The sequence below is a fragment of the Hemicordylus capensis genome, chromosome 6 (genome assembly GCF_027244095.1).
Source record: "Hemicordylus capensis ecotype Gifberg chromosome 6, rHemCap1.1.pri, whole genome shotgun sequence".
In the NCBI taxonomy this organism is placed as follows: domain Eukaryota; kingdom Metazoa; phylum Chordata; class Lepidosauria; order Squamata; family Cordylidae; genus Hemicordylus; species Hemicordylus capensis.
Genome location: NC_069662.1, coordinates 138,660,140 through 138,685,892, shown reverse-complemented (window position 1 = coordinate 138,685,892; position 25,753 = coordinate 138,660,140). Strand labels below are relative to the sequence as shown.

General features: G+C 42.1%; 1 protein-coding gene across 12 annotated transcripts in view; it reads right to left on the bottom strand.

Moving 5' to 3' along the window:
• The window catches only part of MALRD1 (MAM and LDL receptor class A domain containing 1), a 450,491-nt gene that overhangs the window by 70,238 nt on the left and 354,500 nt on the right, over positions 1 to 25,753 (bottom strand). For all 12 annotated transcript variants that reach the window (XR_008310576.1, XM_053266536.1, XM_053266535.1 and 9 more), the window contains 3 exons: positions 22,770 to 23,045; positions 12,404 to 12,529; positions 8,473 to 8,536 (listed from right to left, as the gene is read on the bottom strand). Coding sequence is in view for 11 of the 12 variants with exons in the window: in XM_053266536.1 (XP_053122511.1) it covers positions 8,473 to 8,536; positions 12,404 to 12,529; positions 22,770 to 23,045 (466 nt within the window). In the remaining variant the exon portion in view is untranslated. The remainder of the gene's footprint in view (positions 1 to 8,472; positions 8,537 to 12,403; positions 12,530 to 22,769; positions 23,046 to 25,753) is intronic.

Here is a 25,753-nt window from a genome sequence, read left to right as displayed (position 1 = left end):
GAGGCCACGGACCCCCTTCTCCTGTTCTACATAATGGCAGAAGCTGCTTTTTTTTTCTGCCCTGAAAACTATTCTCTTCACAGTCTGACCCTGGTTTACAGGGATCGCTCAAGAGGTTTAACAAGCCAGGAAGCTTTTGATTTAGCTGGGTGTATGAGGGGAGGAGGAAAGGAGGAGAGAGAATGGACACACAGTTCTTAGCTCATTCAAACCATGGCTTGCTGGATCAGGATCATTTTGTTCAAACAAGGCCAATGTCTCAGGCCAACGACTGTACGCAAATTCCCTAACTTCAAATGATTGTAGTATGTTAAATATACCCCACCCCATTTTTATAAGATCTATAATTAACAAAGAAATATTGTAATAGTTATGCAGACATATAACCAGAATATCGTTCTTCATAGATTTTAACTGGCGTGCCTTCCAGTCAAAAGTGCTTTAAAAATGCAGAAATATGTTAGGTTTATGACCCAGCATTTAAAGACGTTTTATGGAAAGATCATAAACAGTCATAATGGTATATTGCTTTTCTTGTCAGGGATGATTATCATCCCGTTGGTAATGTCTGACTTCTGCACCTTTTGCCACATCAGATTTTACAAGGAAAAAGGTAGAGCAGCAAGAGCATCATACCAGAGATGTTAGCGCAACAAAGATGCATTTTAGTAAAGCAATATTTTAATACATATTTCATTTTCATCAACATATTATATTTTGTTGTTCATGGATGTAACTTGTGCAGAGCCAGGATGGCTACCATGGCTGATCTCCAAGCGATAGGACATGGACAGAAGTCCACTTATTTGGAAAACAGAAGTCAAATCTGGCCTAGGATGCTGAATAGGGTCCTTTAATTGTTTGTATATTTTATTGACTGACTGGTGGGCTGGCTGTATTTTATTGCTTTCAAAATTATTATAAGCTGCCTTGAATCATTCCTGAGAAAGGCAGGATATGAATTTAAAAATGAAATGAAAATAAAATATACATTTTAAAAATAAATTAATACATATGGTTGGGAGATAACCAGAAAATAAAGAGAGTAGAAGCCATGATATGGAACTGTAAGGTGGAAGCAGGGGAGCAGTAAAATGGAAGTTTGCTAAAGATCTGGGAGATAGAACAAAGGAACTATCCTGATAAACCATGCTAAGGAAATTGTGGGTTCTCTAAGGGGACCGTACAAATCCCCAAGGATAAAGGGAATAACTTACAGCTGGTGTTGAAAGAGTGGGGAGCCTTGAACTGGCACTGGGTGACAAAGGGGACCAAGTTGCTAGGTAATGCTATAAGATATATCCCAATGTACACGTGTGCACTGTATGTGCGTGCAGCCCAATATCTGTATACTTGTCAGGCCCACCTCTGATGTCTGTACATGCAGTGGAACACTGAATAGAGAAGCTATGCATGTGCAGCTGTATACCCACAGAATCCGCTGACTGACATTCTCCTGAATGTGCAGCTATTAGAGACAAGACTTGGAGATGTACAGATGTCATGGGTAGACATGACAGGTGTGGTCCTGCTTTCCCTTCACACACACAGTAGTATAAGTGCAGGCAGGGTAGGGGACAGGACATCAGAACACCCCTTATAGTATCCATGAACTAAAGGAGGCTTGCAGAACGTTCAACCTTTGGGTCATGCATAGATTGGCAGCCCATACATTGTGGCACACCAGAGAATTTTGTGTTTTGGCTGTCCTGTTTTCTGCAGGTCTGAGTTAAGAGAAAGAACCATGAGGTTCATTTTGGTGAGCAGTGAGCCCATAATTCCATACCTAGTAACAGGGCAATTGACTTGTTATCTCCCTTGGGGGCTTTGTGAGAGATCACGTCAAACTCACCAGGGATCCAGACAGAGGCAGTTCTATTCCTCATCACACAGATGCTTGAGATAGTCAAGACAAATTACTAGAACCATGCTTTTGAGAGCCATGCCTTTGGCTAGCATATATGAAATTACAAACAGGTTGGCTGTCCTCTCCTTACACACTTTCCTTTTACTATGACTAGCAGGCACCCATTACGCAAGGCGGTACCAAATATAAGGGCTCTTTATAGCAATCAGCTGATAAGGTTAATCGTTTAGAATTGCATTCATCTTAGACTGTGCACTACAAAAACTATATCGATGCAACAGTATTTAACGTATTCATTTGACTGCACCAGCATTCAAACAGAAATATCTGAAATTCAGTATTACTCAGATGCTGCGTATCAATCTTGATACATGCATTATTTATGTGAAACTTGCTTGAATTCTGAATCTAGTATGGGTTCCAAACCTTTTTCTGTGGGGTCTAGCTATGGAGCTGGACAATTGTTAGGTAAGGACCTGCCAAAAGCTAGTACACTATCTTTCTTGGGAGCTGAGTGTCAGACTAGAATGTTAAGAGCCATTTCAGTTCAGCTGGTTACAAAAATAAATTCAGAACTCTGCTGCTGTTTTGTTTTGACATCAGGTGAAATAAGAACAACAACAACAACAAAACAGCCACTGTCACTGCATAATTTTGCTGCTGTAACCCAGGGTCGAATATTTATCTGTTTGCAGCAGAAATCCCTAACACCAAAATTAGATCTCTGGATTACTCTGTACAGATTTTCCTTTTAGGTATGAATAAAAAAGGGGGAAAACCGGGTTTGTATATATGATAGGTTCATTTGTGAGAAAAGTCTCATATGTGGGAAAATGTGTGAGGATAACACATAGTTACAGCCTTTCTATCAGGGATGCAAAGTAGTAGCTCATTATCACTATAGCAAATATGAAACAGCGTTTCAGAGTGATGAGAAAAGTCATGTCTCTGTGTGTGTTTAAAATTAAAATTCAAGGAGCTATACTAGTCTGTAAACACTATAATCTACCAGGAAAAGTTCAAGAAGTTCTACTTAATTTGCTAGATTTTTGCATGTGTTAGGCAGTGCCTCAGCCACCTAGCAACGGCATAGAGAATTTAATTTCCAATAGCTGAGCTCATGCTGGTTGAGCAGGAAGAATGGTAAAGTAGGATCAGAGAAGTGCAAGGAAGCCTGCAGCTTGTGAAACAACAGGGAGTCTAATAGGGGCAGACCAGCTGGTCAGAGGTCAGTATGCTGGGCCACAAGCTCAGAACACAAGATAATACATTTCACTCGGTGCAAATCCTTGCTCCTTCCTCCTGACATCAAATGGATCTCTCGAAGAGATAGCTAGGGCCATTCATATTCTGCATGAAGGAAAGTCCTTAATACTGTTATCAGGATAAATGGTTTAAATCAAAACATGTACTGTATGTAATGATAGCCACTGGCTAAGATGACTTTCAAATGTGATTAGACAAATTCACGGTGGCTTAGTCTATCAATGACTATTAGCCGTGATGGCTATGTGGAATTTGAATGCAGTATGGGGAACAACAGCAGGAGGGGGCCATTGTCCTCATGTCATGCTTCTGGGATTGCTGTAGGAATTTGGTGGCCACTGGTCAAACCATTAGAAAGTGTGATGCTGGAGTAGAGGGACCTTTGGTCTGATCCAGCAGGCTTTTCTTATGTTCTCAACCTATATACTTTGTCCTAAATCCAATGCTTGAATTTTTAAATTTGGGATTGCATATTTCAAAGTTATTTTGTGGGGTACCTGAAGGACACATATAGAGTGGCTTCAGACACTGCATGGAGCCTCTGTTGATGTCGATCTATGCATGACATCCCTCAGCCTTGGGAGCACATGCTCTCAATTAAAATGAGGGCATACCAAGACACATGGAGGTTGAGATTCTCTTTGACTTCTCTCTAAAATTCAATGGCAATGGAAGTCTTTATGGAGAAAACCAAACATTTGTGCTTTGGGTGGCAGTGCAGTTGTCTAACCTGCAGATGTCTAACTAAGAAAATACAAATTGATCAACCATGAATTGATTCAGATCGAATCAGGGGTGATTCGATGATCTACCTCAAATTGAATGAACCTCAAAAAAGAAGCCAGATTTGGGGTAGAACAGTATTACCCCCGATTTGACCCAAATTGGTTTGGGAGATTTGGGTGCCATTTTGAGCCGTGTTTTGCTGGGGAAACATGCGTCAAAATGTCAGGGAGAGCTGGTCTACCAATTGGGATCAGTGGATAAACCAGTTCTCCAAGGCGGGCTGACATGCAAAGTTTGGATTGGAGGGTTAGTCTACTCACAGTTCCCAATTGGTAGACCAGCCTTCCCTGTAAAACCAGGAGAGCTGGTCTACCAATTGGGACTGGCGGGTAGACCAACCCTTCAATCCATACTCCGTGCATTAGCCTGCCTCAGAGAGTTGGTCTACCCACTGATCCCAATAGGTAGACCAGCCCTCCCCACCATTTTGAGGCCCATTTTCCTAGCACAATGGGCCTCAAAATAGTGCATGATTCACCCAAACCCATTCAGGTCGAATTGGGGTAATTCATCGAGGCAGCTGGCCAAGCCAGCCACTTTCATCATATCAATTAGGGGGGGGGGGGTCTGTGATTTGATTCAACCTCAAACTGAATCACAGATATTGATTTGTACACACCCCTATGTCTAACCTGATATGACTATATGATTAGAATATAACTATATGATTATCCATTGAATAGAGTTGATGTCACTCTTCATAAGTTTATTTGGACAGAATTCAGACCTGAACCCCTCTTGGCATTCATTAACACTTTTTTCAACTGAATAGACAATGAGCAGAAAAAGAAACATTAGGTCAATGTATGGCCAACTTCTTTAAAAAATAAAACAAATACTGTACATATTTTGAATCTGGTCTAACTACCATTTTCAGTTCCAGTTCCAAATTATACACATTTTTTTAGCTATTTGGGTTTACTGCTCCTTCCTTACACACAAAATAATAAATGTCTGTCTTCAGTTTCCCCCCTCCTGCTTCCTAGTGTTTATTAATACCTACTCCCACAGTCTGCTGTAGTTGCACAGAAATTATATTGAACAATGAATTAACCTTCTCCCTTACAAAGAGGAGCAATGTTTCTTCCCCCCACAGCTTATTTCTCATCTTCAACAATTTTCCTTTCAAGAAAAAAGAATCCTTTCTGGAACATTAGCTAACCTTTGCAATAAAACCTATACACTAAAAGCAATCTGGACCCTCAGATGATCTATTCCTTTCCTAAGCTTCACTGACCCAAACTTAATTGTGGTGAGAGAAGATGCAAGTCATCACGGGGAGCAGGGCTTTCTCAAGGTCTAATAGGCCACTTTTGATGCAAAGATCTAGGCCTTCATCCTGGCTATCCTCACTGCTTGCAGTCACCTGGCTTCCTTTCAAGAAAAGCACACTGTCTTATAAATAAGCCTATGTTTTTGCCTCATTGGGCACAATTTAAAATTGTGGGAATCCGAGCGAAAATGCAGATCATTTATCAGACAGCCCACCATATGCTCTTAGCATCCCAAACACTGATGCAACCTGCCACAGAGTCCTGTAAAGGGATTTGCAAACCCCAGACCTGCGAGATGAATTCTTCCTCAATAATCTTCCAAGGCTTTTGAATCACTCTCCCTTTTCCTGTTCTCTAATGTTTTCCTTTCCGTGTAGAACAGTCTTGCAATACTTTTGCATTAAGAATTCAATTATTTGGATCAGATGCTAAAAATAACTCAGGTGCTGATACCGCATAATCCGACAGGGCTGATAAAATACGAGCAAGAGTGCCTAAAGAAATATTTAGAATGTGTTCTATGATAACTTGCTGAGCAGGGGTTAACGCTTTGCTCAGCTTCAAAACTCTGTAAGAAAAGACGCATATCACTTTCATCAGTTGCCTGGCTTGACTTTGAAACTAGTTCAGGGGAGGGGAAAAAGTTTTGTACTTCTTTGTAAAGAGGAAATGACCCAGCTACCATTCCATGCTGGAAGGAGTCAACCGTCGGGGATGACTGATAGGCTAAATCTGGTCAGTGGCCTTCCATAAAAAATGCCACCCCTGAAGAGAGAAAAAGGTCACCTGAGTGATCTTCAAAGCCATAACATTCCAGCTTCTACAGCACCATTCAAGACACAGTTATTTGCTCCCATCTAAAGTGGCAGAAAAACATGAACTTGAATTATTGGCTCTAAAAAGGAGGTCATTCCAAAATGAAGCTGCAAAGGTCCTGATTGGTACAGGGCCCAGAGGACCTATTATACCAGTTCTCTTTCAGCTGCACTTGTTACCAGTTTCCTTTTGAATATAATTCATTTCCTGGTGATTACCTTCAAATCTCTAAATTGTTTCGTGCCAGGGTACCGAGAGAGGAGAGCTAGTCTTGTGGTAGCAAGCATGAATTGTCCCCTTCACTAAGCAGGGTCTGCCCTGGTTGCATCTGAATGGCAGACTTGATGTGTGAGCACTGCAAGATCTTCCCCTCAGAGGATGAAGCCGCTCTGGGAAGAGCAGAAGGTTTCAAGTTCCCTCCCTGGCTTCTCTAAGGTAGGGCTGAGAGAGATTCCTGCCTGCAAGCTTGGAGAAGCCACTGGCAGTCTGTGAAGACAATACTGAGCTAGACAGACCAATGGTCTGACTCAGTATATGGCAGCTTCCTATGTTCCTAAGTTTCTAAGGTTCACACTTCCCTCATGTGAATCTGCCCATACTATTAGATGTTTTAGGAAGGCCCTCCAATGTGTTCCACTTTCAATTGTAGTTTGTCTCGTGGGCGTGTGCCAGAAGGCATTTTCTCTGATGGCCCCAGACTAGTCTTCTTGAACATCCTCCCCTGAGAGATCCGGTCTGCTCCTTCCCTCCCTATTTTTGGTTGACCAAGGCCTGGCTCTTTAGGCAATCCTTTCTGCATCTTGCTGATGTCTCATATGCTGTGCATATGCTTTATTGTTGGCACCAGTGTGGATCTTGCTTTATTTATTTAAAATATTGATATCCCACCCCTCCGGTGCCATACTGCTCGCAACAATAAAACAGATAAAACAATAAAAACAGTATAAAGTTAAAAACAAAACAACGAAACAGACAAAATATGAGATTATATAAAATAAATCAACCAAAACAGACCCAATTAAAAGTATTAATTTAATTAAATTGCATTTTAATTGTTTTAATTATGTGATTTGTTGCATGGTTTTGATTTTGATGCTTGTGAGACAAATAGGATATTTTGAGAAAAACAGGATACAATTTAAAAACAAACAAACAAATAAATAGTGCCACAAGAAAATTTAATCTCATTATTTGGAATGGATTGTTAGTCTCTTTGCCCCACAATACTTGATTTCAGGAAACAAAACTTTGAGGTTGCTTCATTTCCTCAAAGAAAAAAAAATTTGCCTTCCTCTCATTATTGTAAAAACTGCCCCCAGCACCTAGCAATGGGGTGGCATAAATAAATAAATATGAATGGATTTGAGGATGAGACAACCCAGTTCAAATCCCCAAAGCTCTTCTAGTAGAAGCATTAATGAGAACGATCACATATGAAAACCTTTGTTGACTTTTTGTCTACCAATTATATTTCCTTTAAAAATCCACTCAAACAAGCAGATTTGAGTAAATATGTTCACAGCTTAAAATTTACTCAAGAAATGCAACCTACTTTTATGTTAGTTGTGGGTCTGAAAGAGGACTGGCGTTTCCTCAAAGTTTAATCATTTGAATTCATTAAATGGGCTATGCATTAAAAATATGATTATATGGAATGACTGCTAAAAAAGAATTTCACAGCTACTTGGTGCTTGGTATTCAAGATGTAGTGCACTATAAAATAAATGGTACTAATATTTAACAACAGGAGCATCTCATTTCATCGGTTAAAAGTTATAGCACATATCTACCATTGAGTGCAATTTTATTATATTACAGTCGAATGCTCTGATACGAAACACATTTTTGGAAGTCAGTTCTAAAGTCCTACTGATTTCAATGGTTCTAACTTTCACAATTTGCTCTTGGGACCAAGGGTCAATTCCAACCCTTTCCCCTGAAGTTCATAATTCCTATGTGTGAAAATGAGTAAAATATAATGTGGGATTGCCCATGCACATTTCTATTTCCCTCCAAATCCACCCATCTCATCTGTATCTTCCTCTTTCACCAGAGACATGGGCCAGTAAAATTCCATGATCCTTTCTACTTTACGTGGAAAACCACAGAATCAGGCTATAAGATGAAAAAAAGCTTGTAGACACAATGGAAGTTCAGTCTGGGGTGAAAATGCCACTACTGGTCTATTTTGTCTGTAATAAACTTGTTTGCCACCAATGGAATTATGGCCTCTGGTATGCTACTGTCTCATTTGACACCCTTCCTGCATCCATCATGTTACCCACAAACCTACAGCAACCATCACATTCTTTCCCTACCTGGCTAGAGCTAAGGCAATAGAAGATATCAGCATTGTTGAGGCAACAGTGGACATAATTCCACGCGTAAGGACTGAATTGCCTAAGTGCTCCCCATCAGTCCTGAGCTAAGTGTTCTGAGAATGAAGACAATAGCAAAACCTACTGGCAGATGGGCACAACTTCTTTCTTGCATGTTCCTCCATTTTTGCAGTATGCCATTGGACACTCTAGAAAATAATTAAGTTAAAAAAAATTAATTGTAAAAGGGTACTGGCATAGCCATACGCTAAATACTGGATGTTTTCATTAAACAAAATGTAGTCAGAAGATTTTCCATTTAAAGACTAAACTCCCATAATATTTTATTATTTATTTTATTATTTATTACTAGTATTTTCAAGCCCATTAAAATAACGGGTGCTAGTAGGGCGGCCTCTGTCGCCGTGTTTCTTCTCCCCGCGCTCGGCCCACCCTCTCCCCCTCGCCCGGCTTCCTCCGCCGCCTCTGTTGTTTTTGGCGCCTGGGCCGGACCCGCTGCCGCTGCCTCTCCTCTTCCAGCAGCTGGGCTGGACCTGCCGCCCCCGCCTCTGCCCTCCTCGTGGCCGCCTCTGACCTTCCTGTGCCCGGGCCCACAGCGTCTTTCCCTTCCCTGCAGCCGCCGCTGCCCCTGTTCTTTTTGGCGGGTGGGCCAGACCCGCCGCCGCTTCTATCCCTGCGGCTGGCCTGGACCCGCCGCCGCCGCCTCTGCCGGTCCTGTTGCCGCCGTTTTTGTTCCGCGCCGCCAGGCCTCGGCTGCAGCTTCGCCGCCGCCTCAGCCGGCTTCCCCCACCGCCTCCTCCCCCCTCCATGTCCCCGCTTCTCCTTCTCGGTTCAGCGGCAGGGCCGTTCCTGCCACTGCCGCCTCTGCCCTCCCTGGTCCCCGCTTCCCGCTTCTCCTTCCCCCTTTATGGGAGCCAACATGGCTGCCTGGTGCCTGCGGCCATATCTTTCTCGGATGTTCTGGGCATGCGCTCTGCGCATGCCCAGAACGGCCGAGAAAGACACGGGCAGGGAGACACGGGATTACACCATGGCTCTTTATTATAGAGGATTTATTATTTATACTGCCCTTCCAAAAGGTCAGGGCGGTTTACATTAAAACACCTTTAAAATCAGTTAATAATTAAAATTATAAAGCATAAAACAATGATTTAAATGATTTAATGATTTATACCATTTAAACAATCTACACATATCTCCGCAGGGATGTAGGAAGGTTCATGGCTGCTCCTCTTGCTGTCTGCCTTCACAGTGGCTCCCGCGCTGGCTGAGCAGACCAGAGAAAAGAGCACCCAACAGGCAAACAAAGCGCTTGCCTCACTGCCAGGGAGAAACTGACTGGTGGTTCTTCTTACCCAGTACCAGACATGCCTTCTGTGTCAACATGCTTCTAACATCAACTTGGGGGGCACTGGGCACAGAAACGCCACCTGCCTCCCTCTCGCAACCAGCGAGAGCTTTGTTTGCTGGCTGAGTGTCAGGGTGCAGGGCAAGGGGGTGCTCTGGTAGGTCTAGACCCCTACAGCCCATGGGCATTTACACCCTCTTGTTCCACTATATCCCTATATTCATTCTGGCCTATAATTTGAATACATACAGAAGTATCTACAGCATGATTCAGCCAATGTCAAGTACTTTTCTCATGGATTTCAATGGAAGAGTTAACCATATACCTTCATTTATTTTTATGATACACTATGATCCAGTTGAAATAACACTGAAATCAATGAGGTTAAAAGTACTTAATTTTGACTGCATTAGGCTGTCTATTTGAACCCTTTATTTTATCTAGCAAGACACAGAACTAGGGATGTGCAATTCGATTCATGCACGAATAGATTCATACCGAATTGGGGCAATTTGCATGATTCTAGCACAAATTGAATCACCCCTAAAATAAAGGGGCTGATTTACATTAGAATCAAATTAGCCTCAATTTGATACAAATTGATTCGCATTATTTGAGCAGCCATTTTGGTGGGCTTTCCTCCCTTGCAGATTGGTTTTCTGGCACTGGCTTCCAATTGGCTTGAGATCTCCTTGCTTCTTGGTTGGCTTGTTGCCATCATTCAAATCAAGTGTTGTCATGGGCAACATGAGAGGAGGAGCAGGGAACAAAAAAAGAGGGAATTTAAAAATGTTTTCAAAGTGTCTGGGTCTGGGATGCAGAGAGAGTCCTTAGTGTGCCCTTTAGTGGGATACATCAGGAGAAGAGGAAAGAAGGAAGCAAGGAAGGTTTGATTTTGTGGTTTTCTTTTCTCAACATTGAGTATAATATGCTGTACTATTGCTGCTATATTATTTATCTGGTTTTGCTGGCTCTCAGATTGACAAAGGCAGAATTTGGGTGCCTGGCTTTATTCATTGGGTTGTGGTTTGGTTTGTGTTGTGGCATTGGACAGTGGCAGTTCAGCGCTCTCTCTCTCTCTCTCTCATATATATATATATATATATTTGCTTGGTGTTCATGTCTGGCCTTGAGAGACTAACTTGTGCTTCACTCACTGCTCTGATCTGCTCTGCATTCTTCATTGCAAGGTGTTCTCACTCAGTCAAAATATGGCTGAAGATGGTGCTGTAGTTAAGCTGACGGCTATGCTTGCTAGCTGCTAAGGGTGCTGCTATGACAGCTGTTGCAGTGATGAAGTAAGGTCATAACTGTGTGTGAGAGAGCAAATTGTGCCAATAATGTTACTGCAGCACAGACATTGTGGCTGGCCATTGATTCTGGGTCAGTGATTCTTTTTTGGCCATCTTCAGACTGTGTGTTTGGCAAAATCTGTTCTCTGTTGGAACTGTGTGTGCTTCTGTTCTGCAGTGTTGTTTTCCAAGGTTGGGTTGCAAAATGTGTGGACTGCACTCTGCTTGTTTTGCCAATAGGAAACAATGGGGAACATGAACCACCCCATGGGTAGGTCCTAGGGATGGGCTGATGGGTTCTACCTACCACCCAACCCACAAAAGAAATGGGAATACAGACAATTATTTTTTTTTTAACCTAAACCCTCATAGGATTCTATGGGTTTTTTGGGGAAAGTTTAAAAAAATTGTCCACTTGCCAATTTCTTTTGTGGGTTGTGTGGTAAGTAGCACCCAATATGCCCTACCACCCAAACAACCCACTTCAGTGTCCCTAGGACCTAACTATGGGGAACAATGGTGTGATTTGAGTTCCCCACTGTCCCCTATGGGTGAATAGCAGGGTTTTTTTTTTGCGAATTTTCAAATCGATTTGTCAAACAAAGTATCGATTTGAATTTTTGTGATTTGATTCAAGGTCAAATCGAATAGCAAAAAACAATTTGTGCATATACTATCTATCTATATAATTCTCCAAGGCATACCCGTAGCTAATCACGTGTATGGCAGCTCTCATGAGAGTTCATGAGCAGAAGTACTGTGGTGACTGGGCAGTGGGGATTCCATATGCAGATAGGGAGGAGGAGCCTTTGAGAGCAGAAGCACCATAGTGATTGGGCAGTGGGGATTCCATATGCTGATAGGGAGGAGGAGCCTGTGATGTTTAAAGTCAGTTAGAATGCAACTGTTACTGGTTGGAAGATGCTCTTGATTGTAGAGGAGAGGAATAGGTAGATAGATAGATAGATAGATAGATAGATAGATAGATAGATAGATAGAGTGCTGGACAGGGGTCTGTGAAGAGAGGAGTCGTAAGGGAGGAAAGAGCCCCTTCAGGAGAAGGAGGCTGCCTTTGTGTGAATTAGATGAGGAAACCAGATGAGCAAGGTCTGTTAACGCAGGAAGGGAGAAAGAAAAAAAGAAGGGTGGGGAAGAAAGACGGAGGGGAAGAGTGAGTGGAGGAGGGAGAATGAGAGAAAAAGAAGGGAAAACACACACACACACATTTTTGCAGTAGATCACATTTTTATCCTAGTTTTCTACATATAACAACAGAATATACTAAATATTATCCTGGGGACATTCTATAACGTCTTATCAAAGTGAACCCTACCCATTTTATGTATTATCTCAAATTAAATAAAAATGTTACTCCTGAGTACGAGTAACATTTTGATTTAAAATTAGCAGACTACCTGAACAGCTTGATTCATCAGGAGCAAAATCAATGCAGTCTACAATACCATCACAGCGCTGAGAAACTGGAATGCAGGAATTAGTTGATGGGCACAATAAAGACCCATTGAAGCAATCTTTAATGGCTGAATGAAAGAAAGAAAGAAACAAGATGGTTAGAGATCCCTGTTATTCAGTGATGACACATAACTGGTCATTCATTTTACACATGACCCCTGTGCTCTGTGGTCTGTACTGGTTTTACTTTATTTTTATGGACCATTAAGTTCAAAGTGCTCCTTGTCATCTATAAAGGTCTAAAGAGTGTAGATATGAATATGTATTAGAGTGTGTCTTCACTTCTATGCAAGGGTGGCTCCAGAGGTGGCGGGGGGGACCTGTTAGAAAACTGGTTGCGCCCCCATGCCCCTCCATTTCTGTTTCAGAAATCTAATATGTAGGACACAGCTCAGCCATCCAGAAATGCACTTTGCCCCTTTTGGGACCCCCCCCTCATTCCACACACCCCGGTGCTGCCACTGGTCCTATGCTCCATTGCATTCTCCTGTTTTGACAAATAATGCCTTGATGTTCACTATACGTTTATCTAATTTATTTATTTAATGAATTGATAGACCACTTTAAAAGATAAAACTAGTCACGAAGTGGTGATGATTGCACAAAGTATGTGCAATGTGGGTACATTAAGATGCGTTCCTAAAAGACTCTCCAAAGCATAATTATGAAGGCCAATTTACATCACAGTTGTTGGGTAGACTCCCCAAAGGCTAATCATGAAAGCCTATTCACACATATATGTACACAGCTCAACCCCTAGTTGACCACCACTGAAAAGTATGAGATGGTTGAAACATCTCTGTTTTGATCTGTGACGGCTATTTTACATTTGTAACTAATCACTTGAAGTTCATTCATTAAATGATAAATATGCATTTGCTAACCCTAAGTTATTCCTGAATATCTAAGGATTCCTGAATATCTTGGTGTACTGGTCATGCAGGGGCTCTATCATGGTCCAAGTCTGTGACTGGGCATGCTACTGTTCAATCAGCTTGTGGTAGAACAGCCCATTTATTCATGTGTGATTTGGTCCATCATGTCCTCAGTGTGGAATTTACACTTTAATTGTTATGGGGTGGCCAACAAATAAAGTTGTTGTTAAATATGTGGGAACTAGGGAAGCATACACAACTCTGTTAGAGGTTCCCAATCTTGGGTCACCAGATACAGTTGAACTACAATTCCCTTCATCCCCAGACACAATGGCCTTCAGCCATTATGGAAGGAGATAAATGCGAGTTGTAGTCCAACAACTTCTAGGGACCCCTGTTCTATATTTATAATATTTTTCTGGTGTTTGGAGGTCACTGAAACCTCTGTATTGATTGGTTGAATTATCAAGACCTTAAAAAACAAGGAGATAACTTGCATTTCAGAATCAGAGATAGGCATGCCTATCCAGAAGCATCTTGCATGTAATTTAGTACTGAAACTATATAGGCAGGTTGAAAATATTACAGTACAGACATTTAACACACCATAATTGAATTTAAGTAACAGAGTACTTAATTAATTATTTATCATGGCAGCAATAATTTACCAAATGTCCTAAAATGTTCTATGATCTAAAATGTTCTATGATGTGTTGTTCAAAGCAAGACATACTATAATTCCTGCAATCATAACACTATCAAGATTGCATTCTTCTCCACCTCCCCCCACCCCCAAGCTGCATTCTGTCAGGCTGTAGCATTCAGTTATAATCTTTCAAATCAAATGACCTAAAGGAACTCTGAAGGGATAATCTTGGGGAAAATGAAAAGCCTCTAACTAATTTATGATGGGATCACAGATCTATAGAATGTGACTTAAATGCCTGTGCTTACTCTTCCAGAAACTAACAACATTCTGTCATTAGAAGACCTACTCCAACTAATGAAATGTTCTGTAGCATTGCCTGAGATTATTACTTCGTTGTTTAAAACATTATGGGTGCCCCCACCCTGTACCAACATAAAGAAAAAAACCTGAATAATTCCACATTATGAATAACTGGTCTTAGTTTGACATAAAAAAGGACCATGGAAATACAAGCGCATGCCCAAATACATAAGACAGAAGTTCACTGGACCCCTAGAAACCACAAAATTGCGAACAACCAAATTCTAAGAGTCAGTCTAAAGGCACATGATGCACCAATCTTGCCAAAGCTAAGCAGGTCAGGGTTTGGTCCAAGCTTGGATGAGAGACTGCCTGAGAACCTGAAACATCACTTTGAGTTCTATGCTGTAAAATAGGCAAGATATGAATGCAATAAATAAATAAATATAATGCAGCACGCCTGCTACAGCAACAGTCCTTTGTCTCAAATCACAGTGTTACATAAACGATGCAGCAACATGGGAAGAAATTATCCTGTGCATTTATTTTGAACCAGAACCACAAGCAACATCTAGCATAAGGGGAGTACTTTCCCATGCCATATCAACAGCAGAGTTAAACTTATGGCAATTAGTGGGACATAAAATAAACATGCTCACTTGGAGTAGATCATGTCCTTAGGCACACTGGCACAATTCCAAAATGCAGGCACTAGGGATGTACACAAAACCAGTTTGCCCAGTTTGGTTCAAATCTGAAGCAGATTTGAACTTTACTGGGCATGTTTGGCTTTGCCCCCCGTGAATGGGGCTTGAATTCGAACCAGTTTGGGTCTGGTTCAAGGCTGGTGGTGGGCGTAAAAATGGTCTAAAATAAAGAATGACTTACCACCACCAGTGGCGGTGGTGGCCTTGGGGGTGCTGTGGCCGCTCCCTTTCCCCCTGGCAGCCTCCCCTCTAGTCTCCTGGGGCTGGTTTGGCCTGTTTGAGGGCTGGCTTGGCCCTGTGTGCACACAGTGACTATTTTTTGGGCCACTGTGCATGTGCACGGGCCATATGTGTGGCCACACACAAATGGCCCATGTGCATGCATGGCCACCCCAAAAATGGCCACCACGCATGCACAGAGGGCTGAACTGCCCACCAAATGGGATGAACCAGCCCCAGGAGACTTGGGGGGGAGGCCACTGGGGGGAGGGGAAGCTACCGGAGGCCCTCCATGGCTGCCACAGCACCCCTTAAGGCTGCCTCAGCCACCGGCAGAGGTAAGTCATTCTTTATTTTAGACTATTTTTATACCTCCCCCCCTTGATCAGGGCCAAAACCTAGCTGAGAGGTTCAGTTCAACCTCTGACTGAACTGAGTCCAGTTCGGTTTGAGGTTGAACATCAGAATTGGCCCAGTTCAAGCACTAACTGGTTCGATATCAAAATGGTTTGCACATCCCTAGCAGGGACTAACATGGGGACAAGAGCTGCACATGTGCTCCTGTTTGAATCACACAGACCAGGATGTCACCAAATCTTCATTAAAAGCGCCTGCAAGAGTGTAGCTACAGTTGAATGGAGGGGGGCATACAAATGTCCCTGGACCACTGAGGAAGGGGGCTTCAGCTGACAGCTTACTGTAAAGTAAGCTGCCTCTCTAAAGAAGGAGGAAGGAGCACGGGGTCCATCTTCAGATTTTGTGCTAGGTCCCACTCTACCCTTGCTATGCCCCAGAGTGGTTGGTTGAGATTCAGATTAGCACTGCACTGGTTCAATAGTTCTGACATCCAGACTACCACTGCATTGTCGCATGAAGGGGGAAGTGTTCATTTTTGACGACTCCTCTTTCCCTCTAAAGCCCTCTGTGCAGCATGAAAATATGTCCCTGAGGGTCGCACAACACTCAGGGACTTATTTTCAGGTGACATGGTGGGCTTGAGAGGGAGGGGGATATTGTAAAAGATCGCCCCTTCTCCTGCTCGTGCAATGGTGCACCATTTCTGAAAGGGCTGTATAGAAATCAAATAAACAAATAAATACATAAATAAATACACACACACACATACATACATAATAAATTAGTATGGAAGTTAGCACTGTTGCACCAGCAGAGTGCTGGTCTGGATGTCAGTCAATAAGTAGTGAATATGAACTTTATGACTTTGTAATCTTTGAAATATTTTGACCATAATGTGTGGTTCCTTGTCATCCTGTAAAGTCACATATCTGAGTTTCAGATAAATTCCATTCAGAGGATAATCAAATATCCATTAACTTGACTGAACTCAAGGTTTTAACAGCACACTGTAGCATTTCATAAATTAATTACTCTGACTTTGATTGGTTCAGGTCATTCAGCTTGGAGGAGCATTAGTCCAATTAGTTCAAATTTTTGAGAACTAGTTGATTTTTGCTTACTTCCATTAGTTTGGTTAATATGATTGGACTCATTGATGTGGTGGCTAAATTTTAAAAATAGTGGTAAAAAGTTCCATTCCAGTCTCAGGGTGGGTGCGGGTGGCCTGCAACATTATTGTGAAACCACCCTCAGTACAAAAATGCATTTCATGAGCTTTAGAAACATACAATTTCTTTATTTAACTAGCCAATAAAGAAGGAACTGAGACACATGTTGCATGTAAATGACTATGCTTTAAGGTTATTATTTCCCCTTACTGCTTTGTGCAACCTCCTGTAAAATGAGGCACACTTTCTGTAGTTAATGACAAGCACATTTCTGAAATTCTGCATTTCTTTTCAGAGTTTGGAGTTCCAAATAACCTGGATTTGTTTCCTAAGTGGAATTGATGCATTAGGGATCCTCTTTTAATAAATGAATGAATGAATGCCAAATTTGTATAGCATGCAGTTTTCTGGTTTCAGTTTCTTCAGTTCGTTTGTGCCTGATCCTCCACTACTGATACACACACGTGCACATTCCTAAAACACTGCAAAGAAGCAATCATTATATATTTGTATGTATGAGTATACTAAGATTCTTTTGTGTGGTGTTTTACCAATTTGTGCATGTGCATCTGTAACATGTGTGCATCCATGAAATGTCACACAAAATCAAATCTTGATGCAACCACGATTGATGAGTGCAATGTTGCGTGGGTGGAAGCTGGGGATTTGCACAAGCACTAGAAGATATAGTAGGTATGTTGTGTCCAAATGCACAAGCAATGCAATTAAATAACTCATCACGTGCAAGCGCAGCCTGAACTGCTACTATAACTGTTCTGGCACAAGCAGTGCTGGCTGATTTCTTGCACTATCACTGCTGTACAAGTGGAAACACTAGTCAGCAACGCGAGCTCCCAGCACATAAGAATCCTTTTGTGCATGAATTTTACGTGCTAATGAAACATTCTTCTGCAACTATAACACTGCACAGTATGTCAATCCATATGTACAATTACATCAAAATTGATTTTTGTGTAATGTTTTATTAATAAGGATTGTGCCCATTAGTAATGCAGAAGAGAAAAGACACATGATCACAGCTGAAGGAATGAAAAGCTGCGATAAATTGCACATCCTTTAATTCCAGAGTTACTTTTAGTAATTCCAACACTATTCTTTGAAAGGTTAACTAGTGGAATACTCTGATCATTCTCATGTTTATACTTTCCCTTAAGTTGCATTTATTGCTTTGCAGTTGATGAATATTGTATGTGGTCCAGGGTTTCTGATAGTTAAAACTGAATTTTGTGAGAGACAATTAACATCTTCCTATTAATGTTTCATGATGCTGATATTAAATATATGTAGGCTCATGAATGCTAATGAGGTTTTTACAGGTGCAACTACTCTTGTTTGCAGCACTGGGGGAAAAGATCTCAGCCCTTAAAAAAAAATTTATTCCTTAACGTTTTGTCTGTCTCTTGAAGTTTACAGGGATCCAGACCAGAGCCTTTGATTGCAGAATTAAGGACAGGAAAATAATTTCTTACTCAATGCTGCAAGAAGCTAAGCTAGGCCATATAGACAGTGTATAGATGTACCATAAGTAGGAGTTTAATATTTGTTATTTATTATTTTGAAATAATGTTGTTTTAAAAATACATGAATGAGAGTATCTTTGCTAGTCTACACAAAGACAGAAGGGCTGGCTAAGAATATCATGCGTAAGAACACAAATTAATTTCATGCTTCTTCAAGAAAGAGCAGGAAATAAAATCCACCATATTAATAGCTATAATGCAACATTAACATATATACCCTACTATCAAGCGGTTCCATCAGCACCGCCGGAAACCTCCTGTCTACATAAATCTTTAAATCACACATGGCAAGAATTTTGTGGCAGCAATGGTGGAGATTAGGGGTTCCAAAGATCTGAGAGATAGATTTTCCGATTGCTTCACTTTTCATTCTGGATTTATGCTTTATCTTTACAGAACATGTTCTTCTCAGTCCAGCTTCTTCTCTGGGAAATGTTTTGGCCTGATAGTTTGGGACTCAAAACCCAGAAAAAAAAAATGTGGGCAGCTTGTAGTATGTAGCATAAAATTATAATAGGAAAGGAAATAATGTTTACTTAACCACATGGCTGTCACATTTGGGGAGATAGTTTAAAGCTTTAAAAAAAAACACCCCAAGACTTATGGTATGTTTTTGAAATTCATTTAGAAATCTAACACAACTGTCCATAATAAATAGTTTGAAATCAGGTCTTTAGTATGTCAAAGATGCCCCTGCTAACTGGGCAAAGAGGCACCTTTTACCGTGGTGATTCTCTTTATTTAGCAGGGGGAGAGTAACTGGCCCTATCCACCCCCAGCACAGTACCTCCAGTGACTGTTGCTGGTGTCTATCTTTTGTTTCTTGTTAAGATTGTGAGCCCTTTTGGGACAGGGAGCCATCTTGTTTATTTGTTATTTCTCTTTGTAAACCGCCCTGAGCCATTTTTGGAAGGGCGGTATAGAAATCGAATTATTATTATTATTATTTCTTGTTTACACAGTCAGACAGGTGTTATTGACTGGTTTGTTTTATCCAGACATCGAGTCCTTCCCAAGGACCTGGGATGCCAGAATTTTATTGTCAGTTGTTATAGATATCGTCGCAGAATATAGGCTTTTCCCAGTAAAGCTGCTTTTTGTAATTGGCTGATGGTGATTTCTGTGGCCCCTATGGTGTTGAGGTGCTCTTCAAGGTCTTTTGGAACTGCACCCAGGGCGCCAATTACCACTGAGATTATTTTGGTCTTTTTCTGCCACAGCCTTTCAATTTCAGTTTGTAGATCTTGGTATTTGGTGATTTTTTCTATTTCTTTTTCTTCTATTCTGCTATACCCTGGTATTGCTGTGTCGATTATTTTCACTTGTTTTTCTTTCTTCTCGACTACAGTTATATCTGGTGTATTTGTGTGGCAGATGTTTGTCTGTTTGTAGTTGGAAGTCCTATAATATTTTTACATCTTCATTTTCAACAACTTTTTCAGTTTTATGGTCCCACCAATGCTTGGCTACACGTAGCTTGTATTTTTTGCAGATGTTCCAGTATATCATCCCTGCTACCTTGTCATGCCTTTGTTTGTAGTCAGTCTGTGAGATCTTTTTACAACAGCTGATTAGGTGGTCCACTGTTTCACCTGCTTCTTTACAAAGGCGGCACTTGCTGTTTGTTGTTGACTTTTCTACTTTTGCTCTTATTGCATTTGTTCTTAGTGCCTGTTCTTGTGCAGCCAGTATTAAACCCTCTGTTTCTTTCTTCAAGTTGCCATTCTTAAGCCATTGCCAGGTTGCTGTTGTTATTATTATTGTTGTTATTGTTATTATTATTATTATTATTTACACATTAAGCATGTGCTTCATTGCTTGTTTTTTCTTTGCTAAAGAGCATATGTGAGGGTCCAATCGAGATCACATCAATGGCCATGGGAGATGAGCTTTGACATTTTCCCCCAACAATGATCCAGACTGCCTTCTGCCTGAGACTATTTGACCAGGAAGAATAGTTCCAATTGGTGCACACCAGTCCCTGGTCAAAAGAAGCTGTGGGGGAAAGAGCCCCATTCAGACTAGGACTGAGACAGAGGAAAAGTCCCCTGGCATGGCCCTGCTGCAGACTTAACAAAGAAAAAAAAGCACACAACTGCACAACACACATTTAAAGTAACATCTAGTTCAGGGCCAGGGGCAGAGCCACCATTGGGCGAATAGGTTCAAGGAACTCAGGCCACCACCAATCAGGGGCCGTGAGCGTGGTCCCAGAAGTACCCTCCGCATCTGACGTCAGATGTGGGGGCATTATTTCAGTCCCAAACGGGGCCGCACAGCTCTGTTTCGAGCCAAAATCAGCTCGCGCTGCGTTGGCAGCGCAGTCGGAGTGACTCTCCCTGCCTTAAAGGCAGGGAGAGCCGCTCCTGGCCATGCAGCCCCATTTAGGAGAGAGATCCGCTCGTGTTGGATTGGCAGCGCAGCTGGAATGGCTCTCCATGCCTTTAAGGCAGGGAGAGTCAGTCTGGCTCACGCTGCCCAACGCAGCACGGGCTGATCTCCCTTCCAAGCAGGGCCGCAAGGCCCTGTTTGGGAGGGAGACCACGTCCTCCGTGTCTGACGTCAGACATGGGGGCGTGGCTAGCCGGGCCACTGCGTCTGATGTAAGATGCGGGGGCGGGGCCAGGGGGCCTCGGTGGTGGCTGCACACAGGCTGCCACCAGCCTCCCTACGCTCCTGTTCAGAGCTACACCACTTTGGCCCACAATGTTTAGTTGTTTTTAGACTACAACTTCCATCATCCCCAGTCATATTGGCTAATAGTCTGGGATGATGGTTTGGCCAACACCTGCAGGAAGGCTGAAGCTGTGCAGCCCTGATCTAGTTAGACCCTGAGGAACTAAAAGGAGGACTGTCACGATCCAGTCTCAACCAGCCCCATGATCTTAAGCTTCACCATGGCCACCAAGTAGACTTTTTTTTTTGCTGTGTCTACTGATGTCTACACAGCTCTGTGTCTACAGAGCTTTCCAAACCTCTGTTTCTCTCAAAGTTAGGTAGGGTGGAAAGGCTTTTAAGCTTAGTACAATAGCTACAAATTTTTAAATTCAAAACAAGAACACTTTAAATTAGTTCAATTCAAAACAGTAGTTCTTTTGGAAAAATTAGTACAAAGAAACAGCAATCATATGAGCATAAGGAACAAATAAAATACAAAAAAAAAAAAAATGCATCCAATCTAATCTGCACCTAATACTGTGCCCTAGATCAGTGTCCTTACCAGGAGTCTTCTTATAATCACCTCTAGTCAGCTTCTTCAGCAAGCTTGGCTTTCTCAGCCTCAGGTCTTACTCTTTCTATCCAGTTCTGGTGGTTCAGTTCCAGTCTGTCCATTCAGCAGTTTTTAGAGTGATTCAGTTCTTCACAGAGTTTCAGTTCAACTCTCCCAGTGATTTCTCAGCTCTAATTTCAGCAGCTCTTTTCAGCTCTTCTATCTTGGCTCTCCAAGACTCCAACTGGAACTTGTACTAACTCAGCTCTCCCACTTTTCAACTAACGTCTTCCATTCTGACTTCAACACTGACTTCTGCTTCAACTTCAGCTGCAGCTAACTCTCTGCTACAGGCAAGCCTCCTTTTATTCTCTTGTTTCCCTCCAATTTTTCTGAACAACCTAAACAAAACAACTCAAGTTCCCTCCTTTATTTTAAAACAAACCCAATCAAATCAAATAGGGATGTTAACCAAATTGCTTCGGTGCACATCCAAGGCCCGAAATGTTTCTCCAAAGACACGCCAAAATGTTTTGGGCTCATCCCTAAGACCAAACCTCTCTTCTCTCCAACATTTAACCAGTACAACTCTTCTCCCTCCCAAACCAAACTGCAGAACAGGAGCTGTGAACTTTTGATCCATGCCCAGCTTCTTTTGTACACAGAACATAGGGAGTAAATACACATGCAATACAGAAATCTAACACAAAAACAGGAGTCTCAGGCCTCATTCCTTCACAAGGACAGTTGGTCTTGAGGCAGCAAGCATGAATTGTCCCTTTTGCTAAGCAGAGTCTTCCCTTGTTTGCATTTGAATGGGGCTACATGTGAGAACTGTCTGCTGTAAGATATACCCCTTGGGGTCAGGGCTATAGTTAGATTATCTCCTTGCATGCAGGAGGACCCAGGTTCATACCCTGGCATCTCCAAGTAGGGCTGGGACTTGGAGAACTGCTGTTATTGACAATGAAGTTAATGGGCACTGGGCAAGCTGTTCACTCTGGTTAATGTTACATTTGGTGCTACCTGGCAGACACTTAACGAAGGAGAAGCTATCTATGAGGACAGCAACATTGGCAACAATACCTTTAGCTAGGGAATTAAGATTGCATCTCCCAGCATGTCTATGAGCTCCAACAACAACACTACAGAGGGACAAGGCAGGAATCATGTTCAATTTGACATCCTGCCATGACGCTTCTCTATAATGCTGCCTGGGACACTTTCTGAGTGAGTGGGGAGAGGCAGTAGGAAGAGAGTTCTAAGGACACGTGACTTACGACAATCATCTTCATCTTCATTGAATCTGCAATCAGCCACGCCGTCACATCTCAAGAGTGATGGGATACATGACTGGTTATCACACTGGAACTCAGTTTCCTTGCAAAGCCTTGGAGAATCTGTGGTAGGTTTCACAGTAGGGCAGGCCATTTCATCTGTCCCATCTTCACAGTCGTCTACTCCATTGCATTTTGCAAAGAAAGGCACACACTGCTTCGTGTATATGCAAGTGAATTTGTCACTACCACAGGTTGGAGGTTGTGGTGAAACAGGTCCTAGAGAGATGAGATAAGGACGACAATTTAACTCCTGGATGCTGGAATAAATCCTGATGATTGAATTGCTGGTAATGTGGATGATCTTGCAGTTTTGCCATACAAATTAGGGATATAAATACCATTTTGTACAACAGGCGTTTAAATAATTACAATTATATTTTCTTAATCATTTAAACATGTAAACACTGGAATAACACCCAATCTCTCTTCCTTTGCCTGGGCAGCACCATCTTTCTTCATTTGCTTCCATGTGCAAGTGGTCACCCCTGACTCTCATCTCACTGTACAGGGCCAGCCTCCTCACACTGCAGTTTAAAACTGACACCACACAGCTGCTGTGAAAACTTGAGAAATGAGATTTTTTTAAAAAAATCCCACTTCTGTTGTTGTTCCAGGCAACTTGGTATGCTCTAGTCTCCACAAGTTTCCTACTACATCTTAATGACCCATCTATCTTGCCCTAGGCCACAAACATTTAACTTGTTTACTGCACTTTCTTACCTCTCAGACTGATCGTAATGTTTAAACATTTAGAAGTGTACTATGTTACACTCCTAACACAAGTTAATTCGCTCATATTTTGAACTACAAAAGATCTGCCTAACATTTTGCTTGGGTTCGGTTTTCTGCCATCTGAAAATGCTTGATTTGGTTAATACAAAGATGGCAATCCTGCATCCATTTGTTTGCGCTTAGGCCATGCTGATGTCCATATGGAAATGATATCATGTGTGTGAGAGTGGCTGTATTTGAATGGGATGTTAGCAAGTTGGACCAAAGACCTATCTAATTACTCTACGAAGGAAAGTTGGGACAAATAGAAAGCTTTGGGCTTTCAAGAGTAACTGACCTTGGTTTTAAGCAGGGCTGCTCAACTTCGGCTCTCCTGCAGATTTTGGCCTACAGCTCCCACAATCCCTGGCTATTGGCCACTCTGGTTAGGGATTATGGGAGTTGTAGTAGATGGCAATGGTAAACCCCTCTTGTGTTCTACCAAAGAAAACCACATGGCTCTGTGGTCGCCAGGAGACGACACCGACTTAACGGCGTAACTTTACCTTCACTTTAGTCCAAAAACAGCTGGGTGGCCAAAGCAGGCATGGTTTAAACTAACCTGTAACCCATAACTAATAAGGGAGGAATAGAATCTTGATATTATCTGACAATCTGCAACTGGATTACATCCTGTCAAATCTTTTTGAAGAGAATGTTTTAAAACAATATAACTGTTATAGTAGTGATGCCAATTTCTGTGACAATCTATTGTGTCAAGCACCATCCACCTCGAGCCAGGTTATTTTCAAAATTACAGTGGCATCCTCCACCACCACAGGAAATTCTATGGAATTTAATCTAGTCAGTCTTTATAAAGACCTGGATGTGGAGAAAGCAAAATGGCTTATATACCACTGGACCAACTTAGGACTATAATATTATTCAATTAATATTTGCCTGATAGCTGGCAAATAAATCCACATCAGCATGGGTAAGAGGCAGCTCCTAAATGCATGTCCTTTCCAGTATTATTTCAGCTACGACAAGGGTTGCAATGTGTTGTTCATAGGTCTGCCCCATTCATGTAGGGAACAAGGCCTGGTGGGTTAAACAAAAGGTTTAATGCAGCTGTGGGGAGCTGAATTCCCCCTCCTTGGCCTTATTTCTCCATGCTACATGGCTACGCATTTCTCTGAGCCTAGCTCCAATGAAAGGAGTGAACCAAGCTGTGGAGAGTGGGGGTTGGGTGGGAAGAGTGCTTGAAGTGACAGGACATCGCAAGGTAAGGCAGATGAGAGGGAGTGGCTCAGCTCTTCTCTCACACATGCACTCTTCATTAGAAAGAGGAAAAAAACACCAAGATCCAATTCCAAACCAAAACCCACTTTCCATTTTATGGGTCAGGCGTTCCCCAACCTTGGGTCCAGTGTTCCCTCTAACAGAGATTCTCAGATGTTGTTGACTACAACTCCCAGAATCTTATATTGGGGATTCTGGGAGTTGTAGTCAACAACATCTAGGAATCCCTGTTAGAGGGAACACTGCTTGGGTCCCCAGGTGTTGTTGGATAACAACTCCCATCATCACCAGCAACTATGGCTTTTGGCCACTGTGACTGGGGATGATTGGAGTTGTAGTCCAACAACCTATGAGGACCCTATTTGCCTTTGTGCCACATTTGTGGCTGCCCCTATTATGTCTAGTTTGGCCTTCAGAGACAGAGAATGATTTCTCATTACATATTTAATATTTATCATATGTTTTTATCTATTTATCTCTGCCTATGCTTATTAGGCCCTATCTTCTGGTCTATCCTGAAAAGAGATCTGGGCCAAACTAGAAGTCCTGGCTCCTTGGAGAAAGAATATACATATTTTATGTATAAATATATACATAAAATAAATTAAGTTATATCAAGAATGTGACCTGAGCTGCTTTATTTTTATTCTCTAAATAGCAGCTCACGGGCATTGGTGGTGATCCAGACTGGAATTAAAGAGTGAAGGAAGGCCTTTCAGCCCACTATGGGGGTGGTGGTCTTGATGCATAAGCCCCCATGATTGCTACTTATGCCATTGGTGCCAATGGAAGCTTCCCTCCCAAGGCAAATAGCAGTTACAGTCGGGGGATCATGATCTGGGCCATGACAGAGCAAAGGGTTAACCACCCCCCGCACCCCCCCCACACACACCTCAGTCCCTATCTGAAGC